Here is a 26,319-nt window from a genome sequence, read left to right as displayed (position 1 = left end):
ATTTTTTTAGGTCCAAAAAGAGGACATGTCCGGGAAAAAGAGGACTTTAGCAGCCATGCAATGATGGAGCTGTTTCTGTATATTGCGTCTTAGACTGCAATTACCAAAATGCTTTGCGACGGGAAGTGGAAGTGAGAACGAAAATGCTCCACTTATGAAGCCTGGCTTTCGCTAGCAACTTTCTTTTATTGTTTTATAGAATCTAAAGTGGTCAAATGTAACGTGAAGTATTATTAAAATACGCTTTAATCTTATAACCGACGTCCCGAGTCATTACTTTAAAGATAGTTATTCTATAGCCCCTTTAAAAATGTCTCATAGTAATTTTACAGTAATCCAGTCTACCAGTCTCTCCATCCAACCTGACAGAGCTTGAGAGGATCTGCAGAGAAGAATGGGAGAAACTCCCCAAATACAGGTGTGCCGACCTTGTAGCGTCATACCTAAGAAGACTCAAGGCTGTAATCACTGCCAAAGGTGCTTCAACAAAGTACTGAGTAAAGGGTCTGAATACTTATGTAAATGTGATGTCAGTTTTCTAACATTTCTAAACTGTTTTGCTTTGTCATTATGGGGTGTTTGTGATGTCATTATGGGGTGTTTGTGATGTCATTATGGGGTGTTTGTGATGTCATTATGGGGTGTTTGATGTCATTATGGGGTGTTTGATGTCATTATGGGGTGTTTGTGATGTCATTATGGGGTGTTTGTGATGTCATTATGGGGTATTGTGATGTCATTATGGGGTATTGTGTGTGTATTGATGAGGGGAAAAAACAATTGAATCCATTTTAGAATAAGGTTGTAACGTAACAAAATTTGGAAAAAGTCAAGGTGTCTGAATACTTTCCGAATGCACTGTATGACATGACTTGTCATGTAGTCTCTATGTACCCCTTATGGCTTGTACTTTAGCCTCTATGAAACCACCCAGCCTCACACAGAAACCACCCAACACACAGAAGTTATCAAAAGCTTGTTTTTTAATTCAACAAATTGACATCTTTCAGCGAGGTGTTTGGTTAAGAAAATAGAGGGACGAAAATAAATGACAGAAGATGAGGGTTGTTTATGATCGTCATGACTACGAAGGGAACGGGTAAACAACAACAATCTCTGAGCATGATCAACTACAACAGTGCTCCGAGGGAGTGATGGAGAGAGAAAGATGGAGGGACGTATAGAGGGATACAGAGGGAGACGGAGAGAGGAGAAAGATGGAGGGACGTATAGAGGGAAACAGAGGAGAGATGGAGAGAGGAGAAAGATGGAGGGACGTATAGAGGGAAACAGAGGGAGAGAGATGCGGAGGAGAGAGAGGCAGAGGAGGGTGTTCTCTTCGTCACTCCATGGTGTCCTGGTTCTCCTGGTCTCCTCCCATGTCATCACTAGGTTCCTTGCCCTCCTTGCTTCTCTTGCTCTTCTTGTGTTTGTGTCTCCTGTGACCGTCTCCTTCTTCACTATCATGTCTCCTCCTGCTGCTACTGCTCAGAGTGAGAGAGAGGGGGAGTGAGAGAGAGGGGGAGAGAGAGAGAGGGGGAGAGAGAGAGAGGGGGAGAGAGAGAGAGGGGGAGAGAGAGAGAGGGGGAGAGAGAGAGAGGGGGAGAGAGAGAGAGGGGGAGAGAGAGTGAGGGGGAGAGAGAGTGAGGGGGGAGAGAGTGAGGGGGAGAGAGAGAGGGGGGAGAAAAGGAAGACAGTTCTGATTCTGATACAACAAAGAGGTGAAATAGAGTGTGTGTGTGTGTGTGTGTGTGTGTGTGTGTGTCGTACCTGCGTGATGACTTGTGTCTCCCCTCCTCCTTCTCTCTGTGTCTTCTCTCTCTGTGTCTCTCTTCCTTCTCACGGCTCGACCTCTCTCTGTGACGCTCCCCTCCACCACCACCACGCTCACCACCACTGCCACGGTCACCACCACGCTCCCCCCCTCCACGGTCACCCCCACGGTCTACGCCTCCACGCTCCCCCCCTCCACGGTCACCTCCTCCACGGTCACCGCCGCTGTAGCCACGCTCCGCCTGGTACTCCCGGTAACCGCGGTACCGCTCCTCATCACTATGGAGACCACAGACAGACAGAATATCTCATTGGACGCTGGACAGTGACATGACTAATCATCTTTTCTGATTGAAACAACTCACTGTTCAATCTGGTCGTTGTTAAACAGATGCTTTCTGATTGGACAGTGAGATGAGGTGTGTCAATCTTTTGGTCGTTGTTTAAACAGATGCTTTCTGATTGGACAGTGAGATGAGTTGTGTCAATCTGTCGGTCGTTTAACCTCTCTTGGGTAGGGGGCAGAATTTTCACGTCCAGATGAAAAGCGTGCCCAAAGTAAACTGCCTGTTGCTCAGGCCCAGAAGCTAGGATATGTATATAATTGGTAGATTTGGATAGAAAACACTGTAAAGTTTCTAAAACTGTTAAAATAATGTTTGAGTATAACATAACTGATATGGCAGGCGAAACCCAGAGGACAAATTTTCAGCCTACCACTGTTTCCAATGGCTTTCATGTTTATTATGAGGCGAAGTCCTCCCAGATTGACATCTAGTGGAAGCCCTAGGAACTGCAGTCTTTAGAAAGAGTTTCAGGCTGGTTTTTGGAAAAATGAGCTAGAAGTTGTAGTTTTTCTAAGTGGCTCCCATTTTGGTTGTAGTGTTTCCATGCGCGTGAATGAAAGCGTGTTCTTTGTTGTTTGTCTCCGGTAATGAACATACTATTCTCCGTCTTAAATTTGATCATTTATTTACGTATTAGGGTACCTGAGGTTTGATTATAAACGTTGTTTGACTTGTTTGGATAAGTTTATTGGTAACGTTTGGGATTCATTTTGGATGCATTTTGAAGGAGGGAAACCAGTGGATTATTGAATGAAGCACACCAGCTAAACTGAGTTTTTATGGATATAAAGGACTTTATCGAACAAAAGGACCACTTGGAATGTAACTGGGACCTTTTGGAGTGCCAACAGAAGAAGATCATCAAAGGTAAGACATTTATTATATCGCTATTGCAGACTTTCGTGTCGCACCTGCCTGGTTGAAAAATGTTTTCATGCTTTTGGGTGCGGGGCGCTGTCCTCAGATAATCGCATGGTGTGCTTTTGCCATAAAGCCTCCTTGAAATCTGACACAGCAGCTGGATTAACAAGAAGTTAAGCTTTATTTTGATGTATAATACTTGTATTTACATGAATGTTAAATATTTATATTTCTGTAATTTGAATTTCGCGCTCTGCAATTTCACCGGATGGTGGCCAGGTGGGACGCTACCGTCCCACCTGCCCATAAGAAGTTAAACAGATGCTTTCTGATTGGACAGTGAGATGAGGTGTGTCAATCTGTTGGTCGTTGTTTAAACAGATCTTGCTCTCTCTTGGTAGAGAACATGTGAAACTGGATGAGGTGTGTATGTGTGACCATGCATGGGACTGAATGTGTGTTAACGTGTAACATAAGGCCCAATAAAATTCTGTTTCTCAAGGTTTCGGTTTTCCTCAGTTTCACACATTAATAGAAAAACAACTAAATTGGATTGTTCTAAGTCCACAACACAAAGCTTAAAACCAGGTTTGAGATCTGGTCATGTTTGTTGATATTTTATGCAGGGTTGTAGTTACCCTTTAATTCCATTACCCACCGAGCAAGAGGCTGTTAGCTGCGTTTTTATAGCACATGTGATGGTAAGAGTTTGCTAAACAAATCGCGCCAATGCAAATAATCATGATGTCATTCAGCCAGGTAAAAGCATAGGCTACTTTGTAGTTAAAAAAAAAACTTCTCAATTAAATGTTAACGGAAAACGTTGCACCTACCAGAAGATTTTTCATTAGCATCGTGGCTAACGGCTACATAAAGGGGTAGCTGAGTGCAACCACGCATTCCTCGTTGCCTCTTCAGAAAGTTGGTGGAAATGCGAATCACTGATGGCACTCTGCTAATCTCTTATGATAAACTTGGGGCAAATTAATTCATGTTCAATACGTTTAGTTTTTATTGTCTGGATTCTGCGATTCCGTCCGCGGTCTCCAGATTTTATAGGGCCCTAGTAACAGAGTTAATTTTTATTTAAGTAGGCAAGTCAGTTAAGAACAAATTCTTATTTGCAATGACGGCCTAGGAACAGTGGGTTAACTGCCTTGTTTTGGGGCAGAACAACTGATTTTTACCTTGTCAGCTCGGGGGTTCAATCTAGCAACTTTTGGGTTACTGGCTCAACGCTCTAACCACTAGGCTACCTGCCGCCCCTCTAGCCACTAGGCTACCTGCCGCCCCTCTAGCCACTAGGCTACCTGCCGCCCCGCTAGCCACTAGGCTAGCTGCCGCCCCGCTAGCCACCAGGCTAGCTGCCGCCCCGCTAGCCACCAGGCTAGCTGCCGCCCCGCTAGCCACCAGGCTAGCTGCCGCCCCGCTAGCCACCAGGCTAGCTGCCGCCCCGCTAGCCACCAGGCTAGCTGCCGCCCCGCTAGCCACCAGGCTAGCTGCCGCCCCGCTAGCCACCAGGCTAGCTGCCTCCCCGCTAGCCACCAGGCTAGCTGCCTCCCCGCTAGCCACCAGGCTAGCTGCCTCCCCGCTAGCCACCAGGCTAGCTGCCTCCCCGCTAGCCACCAGGCTAGCTGCCTCCCCGCTAGCCACCAGGCTAGCTGCCTCCCCGCTAGCCACCAGGCTAGCTGCCTCCCCGCTAGCCACTAGGCTAGCTGCCTCCCCGCTAGCCACTAGGCTAGCTGCCTCCCCTCTAGCCACTAGGCTAGCTGCCTCCCCTCTAGCCACTAGGCTAGCTGCCTCCCCTCTAGCCACTAGGCTAGCTGCCTCCCCTCTAGCCACTAGGCTAGCTGCCTCCCCTCTAGCCACTAGGCTAGCTGCCTCCCCTCTAGCCACTAGGCTAGCTGCCTCCCCTCTAGCCACTAGGCTAGCTGCCTCCCCTCTAGCCACTAGGCTAGCTGCCTCCCCTCTAACCACTAGGCTAGCTGCCTCCCCTCTAACCACTAGGCTACCTGCCTCCCCTCTAACCACTAGGCTAGCTGCCTCCCCTCTAACCACTAGGCTAGCCGCCTCCTCTAACCACTAGGCTAGCCGCCTCCCCTCTAACCACTAGGCTACCCGCCTCCCCTCTAACCACTAGGCTACCCGCCTCCCCTCTAACCACTAGGCTATCCGCCTCCCCTCTAACCACTAGGCTAGCTGCCTCCTCTAACCACTAGGCTAGCTGCCTGTCCCCTCTAACCACTAGGCTAGCTGCCTGTCCCCTCTAACCACTAGGCTAGCTGCCTGTCCCCTCTAACCACTAGGCTAGCTACCTGCCTCCTCTAACCACTAGGCTAGCTACCTGCCTCCTCTAACCACTAGGCTACCTGCCTCCTCTAACCACTAGGCTACCTGCCTCCTCTAACCACTAGGCTACCTGCCTCCTCTAACCACTAGGCTACCTGCCTCCTCTAACCACTAGGCTACCTGCCTCCTCTAACCACTAGGCTACCTGCCTCCTCTAACCACTAGGCTACCTGCCTCCTCTAACCACTAGGCTACCTGCCTCCTCTAACCACTAGGCTACCTGCCTCCTCTAACCACTAGGCTACCTGCCTCCTCTAACCACTAGGCTACCTGCCTCTCCTCTAACCACTAGGCTACCTGCCTCCTCTAACCACTAGGCTAGCTACCTGTCCCCTCTAACCACTAGGCTAGCTACCTGCCTCCTCTAACCACTAGGCTAGCTACCTGCCTCCTCTAACCACCAGGCTAGCTGCCTTCTCTAACCACCAGGCTAGCTGCCTCCTCTAACCACCAGGCTAGCTGCCTCCTCTAACCACCAGGCTAGCTGCCTCCTCTAACCACCAGGCTAGCTGCCTCCTCTAACCACTAGGCTACCTGCCTCCTCTAACCACTAGGCTAGCTGCCTCCTCTAACCACTAGCAAACTCCACAGCTAGCTATCATATTCAATATGTTTCTATAGCTCAACCGGTTTGCCAAGGAATGCGGTCACTTGTGTTAGTTAGCGAGCAGAGGACCGTTGGTCCGAGCCCGGTACGGGGAAGATGTACTGTTAGGAGAACACGGCCGCCGCGTCGTCCTCGGCTAACCCGCCGCGTCGTCCTCGGCTAACCCGCCGCGTCGTCCTCGGCTAACCCGCCGCGTCGTCCTCGGCTAACCCGCGGTCGCCGCGTCGTCCTCGACTAACCTGTTGTAAGCCATAGTGGAGGGGCTGTGCTCTCTCTCCCTCTCCCTCTCATGTGGTCTCTCCCTGGGTCTCTCTCTCTCCTTCTCCCTCTTGTCCTCCCGTCTGGGTCCTGGTCCCGGTCCTGCTGGGTAGTAGTACAGTAAAGAACATCAGGTCACACTGATTGATTGGTTATTGATTGACAGGTTGGTTATTGATCACTAGTAAAAAAACAGCTGACACCCATAAACTGTTTGTAGAGGCGCTGACTAACAGAGTAAGGCTGGGATTCAATCTGATCCTGCTTTGTCAGCTATGACCCTGTTAAAGGCAATGTTCCTGTCTTCACGGAGACCGTAGTCACGGTAACCGCTGCATATGTCAGCTCAATCAGATATGACCTTTAAATTCTGCTATTACATAGATCTACCACTGATCACATTAAATAAATACATTGTCTATACCACCCTCCTGTTTAGGTGTACCTGGAGGGTAGTAGTACTACTGTTTAGACTGGTTTACCTGGAGGGTAGTAGTACTACTGTTTAGACTGGTTTACCTGGAGGGTAGTAGTACTACTGTTTAGACTGGTTTACCTGGAGGGTAGTAGTCCCACTGTTTAGACTGGTTTACCTGGAGGGTAGTAGTCCCACTGTTTAGACTGGTCCATCATAGGAGGCCATGGAGACACCACACCTGGCATAGGAGGAGGGTAGCCACCTGGAGACAGAGACATTATAGTAGTGAGGAGGAGGAGGAGATACTGTGGTGAGGAGGAGGATATACTGTAGTGATGAGGACATACCTGTCATAGGAGGAGGGAAACCACCTGAGGGACAATAAACATGATGGATTATTACAATATTGTGTGTGTACATATCAGTGTGTACCCACCTAATAAAACTTACACGTGGAGTTAAAATACATCCCATATCAATTACGACCGAGACGATAGCAGTATCATAACAGACTAAACTGTTTGGCGCTTTAAAAACCCGCTGGATGTAAAATATGGTGTGCTATAGCTTGGAAAATAAATACATGTGACTCTGGATGCCATCATAATGATGTTTGTTTCCAACATAATGATGTTTGTTCCCAACATCAGGGCTGTTTCCATCATAATGATGTTTGTTTCCAACATAATGATGTTTGTTTCCAACATAATGATGTTTGTTTCCAACATAATGATGTTTGTTTCCAACATAATGATGTTTGTTTCCAACATAATGATGTTTGTTTCCATCATCAGGGCTGTTTCCATCATAATGATGTTTGTTTCCAACATCAGGGCTGTTTCCAACATAATGATGTTTGTTTCCAACATAATGATGTTTGTTTCCAACATAATGATGTTTGTTTCCAACATAATGATGTTTGTTTCCAACATAATGATGTTTGTTCCCAACATCAGGGCTGTTTCCAACATAATGATGTTTGTTTCCAACATAATGATGTTTGTTTCCAACATAATGATGTTTGTTTCCAACATAATTATGTTTGTTTCCATCATAATGATGTTTGTTCCCAACATCAGGGCTGTTTACCATCATAATGATGTTTGTTTCCAACATAATGATGTTTGTTTCCAACATAATGATGTTTGTTTCCATCATAATGATGTTTGTTTCCAACATAATGATGTTTGTTTCCAACATAATGATGTTTGTTTCCAACATAATGATGTTTGTTTCCAACATAATGATGTTTGTTTCCATCATAATGATGTTTGTTTCCAACATCAGGGCTGTTTACCAACATAATGATGTTTGTTTCCAACATCAGGGCTGTTTCCAACATAATGATGTTTGTTTCCAACATAATGATGTTTGTTTCCATCATAATGATGTTTGTTTCCATCATAATGATGTTTGTTTGTTTCCAACATCAGGGCTGTTTCCATCATAATGATGTTTGTTTCCATCATAATGATGTTTGTTTCCAACATAATGATGTTTGTTTCCATCATAATGATGTTTGTTCCCAACATCAGGGCTGTTTCCAACATAATGATGTTTGTTTCCAACATAATGATGTTTGTTTCCAACATAATGATGTTTGTTCCCAACATCAGGGCTGTTTACCAACATAATGACGTTTGTTTCCATCATAATGATGTTTGTTCCCAACATCAGGGCTGTTTACCATCATAATGATGTTTGTTTCCATCATAATGATGTTTGTTTCCATCATAATGATGTTTGTTTCCATCATAATGATGTTTGTTTGTTTCCAACATCAGGGCTGTTTCCATCATAATGATGTTTGTTTCCATCATAATGATGTTTGTTTCCAACATCAGGGCTGTTTCCATCATAATGATGTTTGTTTCCAACATAATGATGTTTGTTTCCAACATAATGATGTTTGTTTCCATCATAATGATGTTTGTTTGTTTCCAACATCAGGGCTGTTTCCATCATAATGATGTTTGTTTCCAACATAATGATGTTTGTTCCCAACATCAGGGCTGTTTCCATCATAATGATGTTTGTTTCCAACATCAGGGCTGTTTCCAACATAATAATGTTTGTTTCCAACATAATGATGTTTGTTCCCAACATCAGGGCTGTTTACCAACATAATGACGTTTGTTTCCATCATAATGATGTTTGTTCCCAACATCAGGGCTGTTTACCATCATAATGATGTTTGTTTCCAACATAATGATGTTTGTTTCCAACATAATGATGTTTGTTTCCAACATCAGGGCTGTTTACCATCATAATGATGTTTGTTTCCAACATAATGATGTTTGTTTCCAACATAATGATGTTTGTTTCCATCATAATGATGTTTGTTTCCAACATCAGGGCTGTTTACCAACATAATGATGTTTGTTTCCAACATAATGATGTTTGTTTCCAACATAATGATGTTTGTTTCCAACATAATGATGTTTGTTTCCAACATAATGATGTTTGTTTCCATCATAATGATGTTTGTTTCCAACATCAGGGCTGTTTCCATCATAATGATGTTTGTTTCCAACATAATGATGTTTGTTTCCAACATAATGATGTTTGTTCCCAACATAATGATGTTTGTTCCCAACATAATGATGTTTGTTTCCAACATAATGATGTTTGTTCCCAACATCAGGGCTGTTTTCCTAAAGAAGGTAAATCTGCTTTGTGTTTTGTTTCCTTGCCACGATACTAACGAGTATCGCGATACTGGTATCGTACCGGCCCTAATATCATAAATGGGTACGACCCAACTGGAACCCTGTTCCCTATATAGTGCACTACTTTTGACCACACCCCTATTGGCCCTGCTTAAAACAAGTGCATTATATAGGCCAAATTGGGTCCCATCCTACATATGTTGCTAAATGAAGCCCATGGATTGATTTAATACAATTTAATATAATAACTTATTCATTGAAAGTGATTGAGAGTGAGGCTGCATCCGAAATGGCACCTTCGTCAACGGTAGCGCACTACATAGGGAATAGGGATCCATTTTGGACAGAGTTATATATAATAGAATACTGATTGAAAGTGATAGTGTGTGTTGTCGCCCCCTACCTGTGGGGAAGGGGTATGGTGGAACGGGACGGCCATCATATCCACCTGGATGCCCACTGCTAGAAATAAAACACGCAACAAAAACGTTCAATATATCAAAGTCGTCATGATCATTTTATCCAAAACTTTAGATGCCAATTACATATTGATCCAATCAATCATATTAAATGGATATTTCAGGATTTTGACAATGATGCTGTTTGTCTACCTCCCCAGAGTCAGATGGACACCATTTTTATGTCTCTGTGTCCAGTATGAAGGAAGTTAGAGGTAGTTTTCGTGAGCCAATGTTAAAATAGCGTTAGCGCGTTGACTGGAAGTCGATGGGTATCTACTAGCATGCTAGCAGATACCCACAGACTTCCAGTCAACGCGCTAACGTTATTTAAACAGATCAGCTCTTTTGTAAATAATTGGTTTAACAGATCAGAATTGGGCTGCCTGTGTAAACGCTGCCTTAGATCTCTACAAGTACATAGGAGGGGAGAGGCTAGGGGTCAATCTATCGATGTCTATAAGGTGGAGCTGTGGAGGTGTCTTACCTGTCCAAGGTGGGGATGAGAGAGGGAGGGGGGCCGCTGGGAGGAGGGAAACCTGCACACACACAGCGTTACTATTAAGACACACACACACACACTCTAACTGTTGAGTCTATTCCGCATTATGACTATGACATCACCACACTGACACATTCTAACTGTTGAGTCTATTCCGCATTATGACTATGACATCACCACACTGACACATTCTAACTGTTGAGTCTATACCACATTATGACATCACCACACTGACACATTCTAACTGTTGAGTCTATACCACATTATGACTATGACATCACCACACTGACACATTATAACTGTTGAGCCTATACCACATTATGACATCACCACACTGACACATTCTAACAGTTGAGTCTATACCACATTATGACTATGACATCACCACACTGACACATTCTAACAGTTGAGCCTATACCACATTATGACTATGACATCACCACACTGACACATTATGACATCACCACACTGACACATTCTAACTGTTGAGTCTATACCACATTATGACTATGACATCACCACACTGACACATTCTAACTGTTGAGTCTATACCACATTATGACTATGACATCACCACACTGACACATTAACTGTTGAGTCTATACCACATTATGACTATGACATCACCACACTGACACATTCTAACTGTTGAGTCTATACCACAGTATGACATCACCACACTGAGGCATTCTAACTGTTGAGTCTATACCACATTATGACTATGACATCACCACACTGACACATTCTAACTGTTGAGCCTATACCACAGTAGGACATCACCACACTGACACATTATGACATCACCACACTGACACATTCTAACTGTTGAGCCTATACCACATGACTATGACATCACCACACTGACACATTCTAACTGTTGAGCCTATACCACATTATGACTATGACATCACCACACTGACACATTGTAACTGTTGAGCCTATACCACATTATGACATCACCACACTGACACATTCTAACTGTTGAGCCTATACCACATTATGACTATGACATCACCACACTGACACATTATAACTGTTGAGCCTATACCACATTATGACATCACCACACTGACACATTCTAACTGTTGAGCCTATACCACATTATGACTATGACATCACCACACTGACACATTGTAACTGTTGAGCCTATACCACATTATGACATCACCACACTGACACATTCTAACTGTTGAGCCTATACCACATTATGACATCACCACATTCTAACTGGGTACATTAAGACATAAAGCTGTATAGTATTCTAATATGTGGAACTCCTCAGTCTTTCCCACATCATGAATGTCATTGTGTATTTTGTGTAGTAATAGTGAGTATAGTTGGAGTATTGTTCTTACCAGGAGGAGGGACATTCATAGGTATTCCTACCAAATAAAAACAAATTGTTAGCAAATTCCTCTCTGTGGGAAAGTTAAACAGGGTGAATATTCAAATGTATAAAAGGGAGAGAAAGTTAGAGCCTGAGAGAGAAATGTGGGAGAGAAAGTTAGAGAGGGAAAGAGACAGAAAGCAGGAGAGAGACGGCGAGAGAGAGAGAGACGGCGAGAGAGAGAGAGACGGCGAGAGAGAGAGAGACACGGCGAGAGAGAGAGAGACACGGCGAGAGAGAGAGAGACACGGCGAGAGAGAGAGAGACACGGCGAGACGAGAGAGAGAGAGACACCGGCGAGAGAGAGAGAGACACGGCGAGAGAGAGAGAGACGGGCGAGAGAGAGAGAGACGGCGGAGAGAGAGAGAGAGAGACGGGGCGAGAGAGAGAGACGGGGCGAGAGAGAGAGAGAGAGAGAGAGAGACGGCGAGAGAGAGAGAGAGAGAGACGGCGAGAGAGAGAGAGAGACGGCGAGAGAGAGAGAGAGACGGCGAGAGAGAGAGAGAGACGGCGAGAGAGAGAGAGAGACGGCGAGAGAGAGAGAGAGAGAGACGGCGAGAGAGAGAGAGAGAGACGGAGACGGGCGAGAGAGAGAGAGAGAGAGAGACGGCGAGAGAGAGAGAGAGAGAGAGAGAGAGAGAGAGAGACGGCGAGAGAGAGAGAGAGAGAGAGAGAGACGGGCGAGAGAGAGAGAGAGAGAGAGAGAGACGGCGAGAGAGAGAGAGAGACGGCGAGAGAGAGAGAGAGAGACGGCGAGAGAGAGAGAGACACGGCGAGAGAGAGAGAGACACGGCGAGAGAGAGAGAGACACGGCGAGAGAGAGAGAGACACGGCGAGAGAGAGAGAGACACGGCGAGAGAGAGAGAGACACGGCGAGAGAGAGAGAGACACGGCGAGAGAGAGAGAGACACGGCGAGAGAGAGAGAGACACGGCGAGAGAGAGAGAGACACGGCGAGAGAGAGAGAGACGGCGAGAGAGAGAGACACGGCGAGAGAGAGACGGCGAGAGAGAGAGAGAGAGACGGCGAGAGAGAGAGAGAGAGAGACGGGCGAGAGAGAGAGAGAGAGAGAGACGGCGAGAGAGAGAGAGAGAGAGAGAGACGGCGAGAGAGAGAGAGAGACGGCGAGAGAGAGAGAGAGACGGCGAGAGAGAGAGAGAGACGGCGAGAGAGAGAGAGAGACGGCGAGAGAGAGAGAGAGACGGCGAGAGAGAGAGAGAGACGGCGAGAGAGAGAGAGAGACGGCGAGAGAGAGAGACGGCGAGAGAGAGAGACGGCGAGAGAGACGGCGAGAGAGACGGCGAGAGAGACGGCGAGAGACAGAAAGAAAGATGGAGAGAGAGAGACAAAGTGAGAGAGGTGTAGACTTACTTGGTGGGGGGATGAGAGGGGGAGCCTGGCTGACGTTGGGAGGAGGGGGGAGGAATGGAGGAGGAGGGATGTTCGGGGGGAGGGGGCCGGGGGGGAAGAAAGGGGGCATCTTGTTGGGGTTTGGCTCAGCGTCCGACGACGAGTGTTCCGAAATCACCTAGACAACGAAGAAACAGCCAAATCACAAGCGGGTATGTGATTCAACAGCCAATGGAACGGTTACATTGACTTCTATGAAGGTCCTTTCATTTCCCTCATTAAAATGCAAATCATTTTATAACATTTCTGACATGTGTTTTTCTGGATTTTTGTTGTTGTTATTCTGTCTCTCACTGTTCAAATAAACCTACCATTATAATTATAGACTGATCATTTCTTTGTCAGTGAGCAAACGTACAAAATCAGCAGGGGATCAAATACTTTTTTCCCCCACTGTATCTCTCCAGGTGTGTGTGTGTGTGTGTGTACCAGGATGTTGTTTCTCTCCGTGTGTGTGTGTGTGTGTGTGTGTGTACCTGGATGTTGTTTCTCTCCAGGTGTGTGTGTCTACCTGGATGTTGTTTCTCTCCAGGTGTGTGTGTCTACCTGGATGTTGTTTCCAGGTGTGTGTGTGTACCTGGATGTTGTTTCCAGGTGTGTGTGTCTACCTGGATGTTGTTTCCAGGTGTGTGTGTCTACCTGGATGTTGTTTCTCTCCAGGTGTGTGTGTGTACCTGGATGTTGTTTCTCTCCAGGTGTGTGTGTGTACCTGGATGTTGTTTCCAGGTGTGTGTGTCTACCTGGATGTTGTTTCCAGGTGTGTGTGTCTACCTGGATGTTGTTTCTCTCCAGGTGTGTGTGTGTACCTGGATGTTGTTTCCCTCCAGGTGTGTGTGTACCTGGATGTTGTTTCTCTCCAGGTGTGTGTGTGTGTGTGTGTGTGTGTGTGTGTGTGTACCTGGATGTTGTTTCTCTCCAGGTGTGTGTGTCTACCTGGATGTTGTTTCCCTCCAGGTGTGTTTGTACCTGGATGTTGTTTCCAGGTGTGTGTGTGTGTGTGTGTGTGTGTGTGTGTGTCTACCTGGATGTTGTTTCCCTCCAGGTGTGTGTCTCTACCTGGATGTTGTTTCTCTCCAGGTGTGTGTGTGTGTACCTGGATGTTGTTTCCAGGTGTGTGTGTGTACCTGGATGTTGTTTCCAGGTGTGTGTGTCTACCTGGATGTTGTTTCCAGGTGTGTGTGTGTACCTGGATGTTGTTTCCAGGTGTGTGTGTGTACCTGGATGTTGTTTCCAGGTGTGTGTGTCTACCTGGATGTTGTTTCCAGGTGTGTGTGTGTACCTGGATGTTGTTGCCCTCCAGGTTGTGTCTTCGTCGTCCCTCCACTCTGCTGATGGTAGCAGTCCCTCCTCCGATCACGTCGATAGTACCACTGGTCTTCCTGAACACAACCACACCGTGAGTCATTAAGCAGACCATCTTCCCCAGAACAACAGGAGCGGTCACGGCTAAGTGCCTTGCTCAAGGGCTCATGAGATGTTTCACCTAGTTGGCTCTGGGATTCCAACCTTTCGGTTACGGGCCCAATGCTCTAAACCACTAGACTACCTGCCGTCTACTCAGTCATTAAATCTGAGTTTACAGTCTATACTCTCTACCAACTAATATACCACGCACAGTACCTAACCACACACACACAGATCGGTACCTAACCACACACTGACAGATCACTACCTAACCACCACACACTGACAGATCACTACCTAACCACCACACACTGACAGATCACTACCTAACCACACCACACAGACAGATCACTACCTAACCACCACACACTGACAGATCACTACCTAACCACCACACACACTGACAGATCACTACCTAACCACCACCACACACTGACAGATCGGTACCTAACCACCACCACACACTGACAGATCGGTACCTAACCACCACCACACACTGACAGATCGGTACCTAACCACCACCACACACACTGACAGATCGGTACCTAACCACCACCACACACTGACAGATCGGTACCTAACCACCACACACTGACAGATCACTACCTAACCACCACACACACACTGACAGATCACTACCTAACCACCACCACACACTGACAGATCGGTACCTAACCACCACACACCGACAGATAGGTACCTAACCACAACACACCGACAGATCGGTACCTAACCACCACACACCGACAGATCACTACCTAACCACCACACACACTGACAGATCACTACCTAACCACCACACACACTGACAGATCACTACCTAACCACCACACCACACACTGACAGATCACTACCTAACCACCACACACTGACAGATCACTACCTAACCACCACACACTGACAGATCACTACCTAACCACCACACCACACACTGACAGATCACTACCTAACCACCACACCACACACTGACAGATCACTACCTAACCACCACACCACACACTGACAGATCACTACCTAACCACCACACACACACTGACAGATCACTACCTAACCACCACACACACTGACAGATCACTACCTAACCACCACACACTGACAGATCACTACCTAACCACCACACCACACACTGACAGATCACTACCTAACCACCACACCACACACTGACAGATCACTACCTAACCACCACACCACACACTGACAGATCACTACCTAACCACCACCACACACTGACAGATCACTACCTAACCACCACCACACACACTGACAGATCACTACCTAACCACCACCACCACACACTGACAGATCGGTACCTAACCACCACCACACACTGACAGATCACTACCTAACCACCACCACACACTGACAGATCACTACCTAACCACCACCACACACTGACAGATCACTACCTAACCACCACACACACACTGACAGATCACTACCTAACCACCACCACACACTGACAGATCACTACCTAACCACCACCACACACTGACAGATCACTACCTAACCACCACCACACACTGACAGATCACTACCTAACCACCACCACACACTGACAGATCACTACCTAACCACCCACCACACACTGACAGATCACTACCTAACCACCACCACACACTGACAGATCACTACCTAACCACCACCACACACTGACAGATCACTACCTAACCACCACCACACACTGACAGATCACTACCTAACCACCACCACACACTGACAGATCACTACCTAACCACCACCACACACTGACAGATCACTACCTAACCACCACACACACACTGACAGATCACTACCTAACCACCACCACACACTGACAGATCACTACCTAACCACCACCACACACTGACAGATCACTACCTAACCCACCCACACACACTGACAGATCACTACCTAACCACCACCACCACACACTGACAGATCACTACCTAACCACCACACACTGACAGATCACTACCTAACCACCACCACCACACTGACAGATCACTACCTAACCACCACCACACACTGACAGATCACTACCTAACACACACACACTGACAGATCACTACCTAACCACCACCACACACTGACAGATCACTACCTAACCACCACACACACTGACAGATCGGTACCTAACCACCACACACTGACACATCACTACCTAACCACCACACACTGACAGATCGGTACCTAACCACCACACACTGACAGATCACTACCTAACCACCACACACACACAGATCGGTACCTAACCGCCACACCACACACTGACAGATCGGTACCTAACCGCCACACCACACACTGACAGATCACTACCTAACCACCACCACACACTGACAGATCACTACCTAACCACCACACACTGACAGATCACTACCTAACCACCACCACACTGACAGATCACTACCTAACCACCACACACTGACAGATCACTACCTAACCACCACACACACTGACAGATCACTTCCTAACCACCACACACACACTGACAGATCACTACCTATCCACCACACACTGACAGATCACTACCTAACCACCACCACACACTGACAGATCACTACCTAACCACCACACACACACAGATCGGTACCTAACCGCCACACCACACACTGACAGATCGGTACCTAACCGCCACACCACACACTGACAGATCACTACCTAACCACCACCACACACTGACAGATCACTACCTAACCACCACACACTGACAGATCACTACCTAACCACCACCACACTGACAGATCACTACCTAACCACCACACACTGACAGATCACTACCTAACCACCACACACACTGACAGATCACTTCCTAACCACCACACACACACTGACAGATCACTACCTATCCACCACACACTGACAGATCACTACCTAACCACCACCACACACTGACAGATCACTACCTAACCACACCACAGATCAGTGACAGGACACTAAAGTCAGAAAGGACAACATACAGTATTATTAATACACACACACAGTGTAGAATCTGTTATTACATGTCTATAACATGTCTATATCACCTGTCACACACACATGAGTCAATGTACATACATGTGTTGCATTTAAATGTGTTTACTGTTGCCATGGTGATGACTCCCGTTAAACTTGACGTTGCCGTGGTGACCATTGTTGTCTACCACGTTGTGCCCTAACGACGTGATGCGACTACGACGTTGGTTACTAGTTTATTGGCTGAGGGAACTTAAAATGAGTTTATTTTTTCTGAAATAGCATCTGGAAAAGACACAATAGTGTACATGAATGTATCAGTGTGTTGTGTGAACAAGCCCCATCCCACTCACGTATAGTAGGACATGTCCTGAACAGGAGGAGCAGTCCACTGTGGGGGGGAGATCCTACCATCAGAGGGGGGAGGAGGAGGAAACAGTTAGACCTCCCCTCACACACTCAGAGGAACTCATTCATGTGTACAGTGAGAGGAGAAGAAAAAAAAGGAAGCAAGCTTGTCCGTCTGTCGGTCCACTGCCAGACCGTGTTTTGCCAAATCCTCTACCAGAGATAATACATGAGTCTCATGTCTCTACCTGTCCTAGGCTAACCTCACTGTCTGTCTCTACCTGTCCTAGGCTAACCTCACCGTCTGTCTCTACCTGTCCTAGGCTAACCTCACCGTCTGTCTGTCTGTACCTGTCCTAGGCTAACCTTACCGTCTGTCTCTACCTGTCCTAGGCTAACCTCACTGTCTGTCTCTACCTGTCCTAGGCTAACCTCACCGTCTGTCTGTCTGTACCTGTCCTAGGCTAACCTTACCGTCTGTCTCTACCTGTCCTAGGCTAACCTCACCGTCTGTCTCTACCTGTCCTAGGCTAACCTCACTGTCTGTCTCTACCTGTCCTAGGCTAACCTCACTGTCTGTCTCTACCTGTCCTAGGCTAACCTCACTGTCTGTCTCTACCTGTCCTAGGCTAACCTCACCGTCTGTCTGTCTGTACCTGTCCTAGGCTAACCTTACTGTCTGTCTCTACCTGTCCTAGGCTAACCTCACCGTCTGTCTGTACCTGTCCTAGGATAACCTCACCGTCTCTGTACCTGTCCTAGGATAACCTCACCGTCTGTCTGTACCTGTCCTAGGATAACCTCACCGTCTGTCTGTACCTGTCCTAGGCTAACCTTACCGTCTGTCTGTACCTGTCCTAGGCTAACCTCACCGTCTGTCTCTACCTGTCCTAGGCTAACCTCACCGTCTGTACCTGTCCTAGGATAACCTCACCGTCTCTGTACCTGTCCTAGGATAACCTCACCGTCTCTGTACCTGTCCTAGGATAACCTCACCGTCTGTCTCTACCTGTCCTAGGCTAACCTTACCGTCTGTCTCTACCTGTCCTAGGCTAACCTCACCGTCTGTCTCTACCTGTCCTAGGCTAACCTCACCGTCTGTCTCTACCTGTCCTAGGCTAACCTCACCGTCTGTCTCTACCTGTCCTAGGCTAACCTCGCCATCTGTCTCTACCTGTCCTAGGCTAACCTCGCCGTCTGTCTCTACCTGTCCTAGGCTAACCTCGCCGTCTGTCTCTACCTGTCCTAGGCTAACCTTACCGTCTGTCTCTACCTGTCCTAGGCTAACCTCACCGTCTGTCTCTACCTGTCCTAGGCTAACCTTACCGTCTGTCTCTACCTGTCCTAGGCTAACCTCACCGTCTGTCTCTACCTGTCCTAGGCTAACATTACCGTCTGTCTCTACCCGTCCTAGGCTAACCTCACCGTCTGTCTCTACCTGTCCTAGGCTAACCTCACCGTCTGTCTCTACCTGTCCTAGGCTAACCTCACCGTCTGTCTCTACCTGTCCTAGGCTAACCTCACCGTCTGTCTCTACCTGTCCTAGGCTAACCTTACGGCTCTTATTGATCTGAGGACCTGTGTACAGCTCTTACCTGGTAGTGTTCATGTTCATGGATGACTTGTAGAGGCTGGCTGGAGTGGGGAAGTCAGGTTTGGACGTGTGGATGGGTAAACTCACTTCCTTCTCATTCCCCGTCCTGCCCTGCTGAACCTGAGTAGAGTAGGACATCTTTAGGTTTATAACATCATCATTAAATGGACGTCTTTGTTTTAAACAACTCTGGTTTGTCTGTTTTACACCGATTATCATATGGCAATTCAATGAGCCAGAGGAGGAAGGAAATTGAGGAGGAGGAGGAGAGCCAGAGAAGGAAGGGAAATGAGAGGAGGAGGAGAGCCAGAGAAGGAAGGGAATTGAGAGAAAGGGAGATCAGAAAATAAGAGAGGGTGTTCCAGAATGTTCCAGGATGGTCTAGCGGTCTAAGCCGCTGCCTCCGGTACACGTGTCTACGGTGCAGGCATAGGTTTAGAAACCAACCAACAAGCCGACTCGCGCTATAGTACACTAATAGCTGCCATAGCTAGGTTATTTATCATCCAATAAGATTATGTAGTACCTGTCTTGAAGACATCAAACTGGGAGAAGCTACTTAAGCTAGCTAAGGTTAGCTAGCTAGCTAGGCTAATTGAGGCTACAGTGTCTGGGCTTTCTAATCCTACAGTTACAAGTAACAACAACTCCATTCATAATATTAAGTAGCAGCCTACTGGTTGGCTCTTGGTCGTTGTAGCCTTCATTTCTCCTTTAACTTTTAATTCTGTTATTTTAATTCCATCTTCCATTGACTAGATATCTCTTACGTTTTGCCAAACACAGAGCGAGGCTCTATGGCTGTAACCTATTGCTGCTTTGGTGACTTGTGATTGGCCAACAACAACAACCACCAGCAGCAGCAGCTGCTGCAAGCACCACCCATGAAAAGAAAAGAGGAGCAGCAGCATGAATTAGAACATCGCTCTCGCATTCAGACCTGTACGGGGCCCTTCCGGACCAGAGACTCCTGACAATCCGATTCGACCTCGACCCGTGACATTATTTAGAATTCTGGGTCACAGATCAGGGCTCGGGTATTTGGGTACAGGTGGATCCGTAAAGCCCTCCAAGTGGAGGAGGTGTATCTCAGTGATTTAGCTGGTAGTGGAGGAGGTGTTGTATCTTACAGTGATTTAGCCGGTAGTGGAGGAGGTGTTGTATCTTACAGTGATTTAGCCGGTAGTGGAGGAGGTGAATCTTACAGTGATTTAGCTGGTAGTGGAGGAGGTGTTGTATCTCACAGTGATTTAGCTGGTAGTGGAGGAGGTGTTGTATCTTACAGTGATTTAGCTGGTAGTGGAGGAGGTGTTGTATCTTACAGTGATTTAGCTGGTAGTGGAGGAGGTGGTGTATCTTACAGTGATTTAGCTGGTAGTGGAGGAGGTGTTGTATCTTACAGTGATTTAGCTGGTAGTGGAGGAGGTGGTGTATCTCAGTGATTTAGCTGGTGGTGGAGGAGGTGTTGTATCTTACAGTGATTTAGCTGGTAGTGGAGGAGGTGTTGTATCTTACAGTGATTTAGCTGGTAGTGGAGGAGGTGTTGTATCTTACAGTGATTTAGCTGGTAGTGGAGGAGGTGTTGTATCTTACAGTGATTTAGCTGGTGGTGGAGGAGGTGTTGTATCTTACAGTGATTTAGCTGGTAGTGGAGGAGGTGGTGTATCTTACAGTGATTTAGCTGGTAGTGGAGGTGTTGTATCTTACAGTGATTTAGCTGGTGGTGGAGGAGGTGTTGTATCTTACAGTGATTTAGCTGGTAGTGGAGGAGGTGGTGTATCTTACAGTGATTTAGTTGGTAGTGGAGGAGGTGAATCTTACAGTGATTTAGCTGGTGGTGGAGGAGGTGTTGTATCTTACAGTGATTTAGCTGGTAGTGGAGGAGGTGAATCTTACAGTGATTTTGCTGGTGGTGGAGGAGGTGTTGTATCTTACAGTGATTTAGCTGGTAGTGGAGGAGGTGTTGTATCTTACAGTGATTTAGTTGGTAGTGGAGGAGGTGAATCTTACAGTGATTTAGCTGGTGGTGGAGGAGGTGTTGTATCTTACAGTGATTTAGTTGGTAGTGGAGGAGGTGAATCTTACAGTGATTTAGCTGGTGGTGGAGGAGGTGTTGTATCTTACAGTGATTTAGCTGGTAGTGGAGGAGGTGAATCTTACAGTGATTTTGCTGGTGGTGGAGGAGATATTAACGACCTCCAGGCCCATCCTCAGCCTCTTCTGTTTGTCGCAGTAGCCCTTCCACGTGTCCTCGTTGAACCCATAGTTAAAGTAGTCAGACAGGTCAGCACCTACAGACACACACAATCGTTTATTTATTTTTACAAACTCCTACCGAGCCTCTCAGTGTAAAAGTGGACCAATCAGAAATGTAAAAACCCCCCACTCTGTCAGAAGACACAGGAACACCTACCTGGTTTCCTCCACGGCTTCTCCTCGAATGTCTCCATGTCCACCTCCACTACTGGGACTCCATTGATGTTGCCTGGGGCCTCCAGATCCACACCCTTTAACTTGTTCCCTACTAGAGACAACAGAAACCAAAAACACCACATAGAAAAGAACCATTTAGAATATCTACCAGTATTAAAATATACAGAGGACAATTTAATACATCAATCAAAACTTTAAATCAACGATATCTACATTTATACCATCTAGTTCCACTTAGCTGCCAAAGACACGGCGGTGGGAATGGACACCTATGGTGGTGAAAATAGACACCTATGGCGGCGGGAATGGACACCTATCAAGACATGGCGGTGGGAATGGACACCTATCCAGACATGGCGGTGGGAATGGACACCTATCAAGACATGGCGGTGGGAATGGACACCTATCCAGACATGGCGGTGGGAATGGACACCTATCAAGACATGGCGGTGGGAATGGACACCTATCAAGACATGGCGGTGGGAATGGACACCTATGGTGGTGAAAATAGACACCTATGGCGGTGGGAATGGACACCTATCCAGACATGGCGGCGGGAATGGACACCTATGGTGGTGAAAATAGACACCTATGGTGGTGAAAATAGACACCTATCAAGACATGGCGGTGGGAATGGACACCTATCAAGACATGGCGGTGGGAATGGACACCTATCCAGACATGGCGGTGGGAATGGACACCTATCAAGACATGGCGGTGGGAATGGACACCTATCAAGACATGGCGGTGGGAATGGACACCTATGGTGGTGAAAATAGACACCTATGGCGGTGGGAATGGACACCTATCCAGACATGGCGGCGGGAATGGACACCTATGGTGGTGAAAATAGACACCTATGGTGGTGAAAATAGACACCTATCAAGACATGGCGGTGGGAATGGACACCTATCAAGACATGGCGGTGGGAATGGACACCTATATTAGCCTGTACTATACATTTCCCACTCCATGTAGGCTTATGTAAAGTGAAGTGCATAGAACAGGTGGTGGATAGAATACTACAGTACCTGTTCCATAGGGTCTGGCTCCCGCTGTCTTTATGTTCAGGTTAACAGGAGCCACTCCATACGTTCTGTCAACAACAAACCAGACATGTCAACAACAAACCAGACATGTCAACAACAAACCAGACATGTCAACAACAAACCAGACATGTCAACAACACACCAGACATGTCAACAACAAACCAGGCATGTCAACAACAAACCAGACATGTCAACAACAACAACAACACAATTTAACGCTACAGCGCCAAAGGATGTGAAATACAATAGATGAATTCAGGCTCATCGGCTGTACTTGAAACCCCTTATCTGGGAATAATAAGGACAGATCGGCTTAGACATTACGGGTGAACTATCCCTCTAAAGACCGTAGGGGTGAACTATCCCTCTAAAGACCGTAGCTAGCATTAAACTTATCTTATAAAAAACTATCAATCTTAACATAATCACTAGTTAACTACACATGGTTGATGATATTACTAGTTTAACTAGCTTGTCCTGCGTTGTAAATAATCAATGCGGTGCCTGTTCATTTATCATCGAATCACAGCCTACTTCGCCAAACGGGTGTTGATTTAACAAGCGCATTCACGAAAAAAGCACTGTCTTTGCACCAATTTACCTAACCATAAACATCAATGCCTTTAAATCAATACACAAGTATATTTTTTTAAACCTGCATATTTAGTTAAAATAAATTCATGTTAGCAGGCAATATTAACTAGGGTAATTGTGTCACTTCTCTTGCGTTCAGTGCGAGCAGAGTCAGGGTATATGCAACAGTTTGGGCCGCCTGGCTCGTTGAGAACTGTGTGAAGACCATTTCTTCCTAACAAAGACCGTAATTAATTTGCCAGAATTGTACATAATTATGACATAACATTGAAGGTTGTGCAACGTAACAGCAATATTTAGACGTATGGATGCCATCCGTTAGATAAAATAGAGAACGGTTCCGTATTTCACTGAAAGAATAAACGTTTTGTTTTCGAAATTATAGTTTCCGGATTTCACCATATTAATGACCTAAGGCTCGTATTTCTGTGTGTTTATTATATTATAATTAAGTCTATAATTTGTTAGGGCAGTCTGACTGAGCGGTGGTATGCAGCAGCAGGCTCGTAAGCATTCATTCAAACAGCACTTTCCTGCGTTTACCAGCAGCTCTTCGCAATGCTTGAAGCACAGCGCTGTTTATGGTTTCAAGCCTATCAACTCCCGAGATTAGGCTGGCAATACTATAGTGCCTATAAGAACATCCAATAGTCAAAGGTATATGAAATACAAACGGTAGAGAGAGAAATAGTCCTATAATTCCTACAACCAAAAGCTTCTTACCTGGGAATATTGAAGACTCATGTTAAAAGGAACCACCAGCTTTCATATGTTCCCATGTTCTGAGCAAGGCACTTAAACGTTAGCTTTTTTACATGGCACATATTGCACTTTCACTTTCTTCTCCAACACTTTGTTTTTGCATTATTTAAACCAAATTGAACATGTTTCATTATTTATTTGAGACTAAATAGATTTTTATTTATGTATTATATTAAGTTAAAATAAAAGTGTTCATTCAGTATTGTTGTAATTGTCATTACAAATATATATGTACAAATCGTCCGATTAATCGATATCGGCTTTTTTTGGTCCTCCAATAATCAGTATCGGCGTTGAAAAATCCTAATCGGTGGACCTCTACTTTAAAGACTACAAAAATCTCTGAAACTGGAAACACTCATCTCCCTCACTAGCTTTAAGCACCAGCTGTCAGAGCAGCTCACAGATCACTGCACCTGTACATAGCCCATCTATAATTTAGCCCAAACTACTACCTCTTCCCCTACTGTATTTATTTATTTTGCTCCTTTGCACCCCATTATTTCTATTTCTACTTTGCACTTTCTTCCACTACAAATCTACCATTCCAGTGTTTTACTTGCTATATTGTATTTACTTCGCCACCATGGCCTTTTTAATCTTTACCTCCCTTATCTCACCTCATTTGCTCACATTGTATATAGACTTATTTTTCTACTGTATTATTGACTGTATGTTTGTTTTACTCCATGTGTAACTCTGTGTTGTTGTATGTGTCAAACTGCTTTGCTTTATCATGGCCAGGTCGCAATTGTAAATGAGAACTTGTTCTCAACTAGCCTACCTGGTTAAATAAAGGACTTGTTCTCAACTAGCCTACCTGGTTAAATAAAGGACTTGTACTCAACTAGCCTACCTGGTTAAATAAAGGTGAAATTAATAAATAAATGTAAAAAAGACACGTACGTGTACTGTGGGGCTCCGGTCTTGATGTCTCCGATGGTGACGCGAACATCATCGTCATCATCGTCACTGTCGCTATCACTGTCATCATCATCTCCTGGCTCCTTCTCCTGAGAAAGAGAGAGAGAGGGGGGGGAGAGAGAGGAGAGAGGGGGGAGATGGAAGGGGGATACAGAGAGATGGGGAGGAGGGAGAGAAACAAACAGAGAGACAGACAGAGACAGAAACCGGATCAGAACCCATCTCCTGAACACATAACACAGTAGGTCCTGGAGGGTTTCCAGACCACATGAACTGACCAGGGGAAACTCCAGACCTTAATTACACACAAAGCCCAAGTCATCCCGCCTCGCACGCACAACGACAGGAGAAACACTGCCCCTCGGTCCCAAATGGCACCATATTCCATTTATAGTGTACTACTTTGGTCAAACGTAGAGCACTATAGGGGAATAGGGGGGAATTTGGGACACACTGGAGAAGAGGTCTTACCTGAGCTTCCACTCCGTTGCCTGTAGTAACGGCCTCATCTGACTCAGTAGCAGGAACAGGTGCACTGAGAACGGAAATATCACCAAGACATTCAGACTGAGGGTGTAAATATCACCAATACATTCAGACTGAGGGTGTAAATATCACCAATACATTCAGACTGAGGGTGTAAATATCACCAAGACATTCAGACTGAGGGCGGAAATATCACCAATACATTCAGACTGAGGGTGTAAATATCGCCAAGACATTCAGACTGAGGGTGTAAATATCGCCAAGACATTCAGACTGAGGGTGTAAATATCGCCAAGACATTCAGACTGAGGGTGTAAATATCACCAATACATTCAGACTGAGGGTGTAAATATCACCAATACATTCAGACTGAGGGTGTAAATATCACCAATACATTCAGACTGAGGGTGTAAATATCACCAATACATTCAGACTGAGAACGGAAATATCACCAAGACATTCAGACTGAGGGCGGAAATATCACCAATACATTCAGACTGAGGGTGTAAATATCACCAAGACATTCAGACTGAGGGTGTAAATATCACCAAGACATTCAGACTGAGGGTGTAAATATCACCAAGACATTCAGACTGAGGGTGTAAATATCACCAATACATTCAGACTGAGGGTGTAAATATCACCAATACATTCAGACTGAGGGTGTAAATATCACCAATACATTCAGACTGAGGGTGTAAATATCACCAATACATTCAGACTGAGGGTGTAAATATCACCAATACATTCAGACTG

General features: G+C 46.0%; 1 protein-coding gene across 2 annotated transcripts in view; it reads right to left on the bottom strand.

The window, feature by feature from the left end:
• Nucleotides 1-965: 965 nt before the first annotated feature.
• The window catches only part of fip1l1b (FIP1 like 1b (S. cerevisiae)), a 27,489-nt gene continuing 2,135 nt past the window's right edge, over nt 966-26,319 (bottom strand). Inside the window, exons 3-19 of one of the 2 annotated variants that reach the window (XM_029748861.1) lie at nt 25,549-25,612; nt 25,060-25,166; nt 22,780-22,844; nt 21,729-21,836; nt 21,476-21,606; nt 19,317-19,435; nt 17,727-17,780; nt 14,318-14,417; nt 13,000-13,156; nt 11,598-11,624; nt 10,228-10,279; nt 9,686-9,744; nt 6,961-6,984; nt 6,789-6,875; nt 6,177-6,300; nt 1,771-2,052; nt 966-1,484 (exon numbers count right to left, since the gene is read on the bottom strand). In XM_029748861.1, coding sequence (XP_029604721.1) covers nt 1,343-1,484; nt 1,771-2,052; nt 6,177-6,300; nt 6,789-6,875; nt 6,961-6,984; nt 9,686-9,744; nt 10,228-10,279; nt 11,598-11,624; nt 13,000-13,156; nt 14,318-14,417; nt 17,727-17,780; nt 19,317-19,435; nt 21,476-21,606; nt 21,729-21,836; nt 22,780-22,844; nt 25,060-25,166; nt 25,549-25,612 — 1,702 coding nt within the window. In that variant the 3' untranslated portion in view covers nt 966-1,342. The remainder of the gene's footprint in view (nt 1,485-1,770; nt 2,053-6,176; nt 6,301-6,788; nt 6,876-6,960; nt 6,985-9,685; nt 9,745-10,227; nt 10,280-11,597; nt 11,625-12,999; nt 13,157-14,317; nt 14,418-17,726; nt 17,781-19,316; nt 19,436-21,475; nt 21,607-21,728; nt 21,837-22,779; nt 22,845-25,059; nt 25,167-25,548; nt 25,613-26,319) is intronic. The other variant, XM_029748862.1, reaches the window with a different exon arrangement.

Source organism: Salmo trutta, unplaced genomic scaffold (genome assembly GCF_901001165.1).
Source record: "Salmo trutta unplaced genomic scaffold, fSalTru1.1, whole genome shotgun sequence".
NCBI classification, from domain to species: domain Eukaryota; kingdom Metazoa; phylum Chordata; class Actinopteri; order Salmoniformes; family Salmonidae; genus Salmo; species Salmo trutta.
Note: the sequence above shows the minus strand (reverse complement) of the source record. Positions and strands in the feature narration are given on the sequence as shown.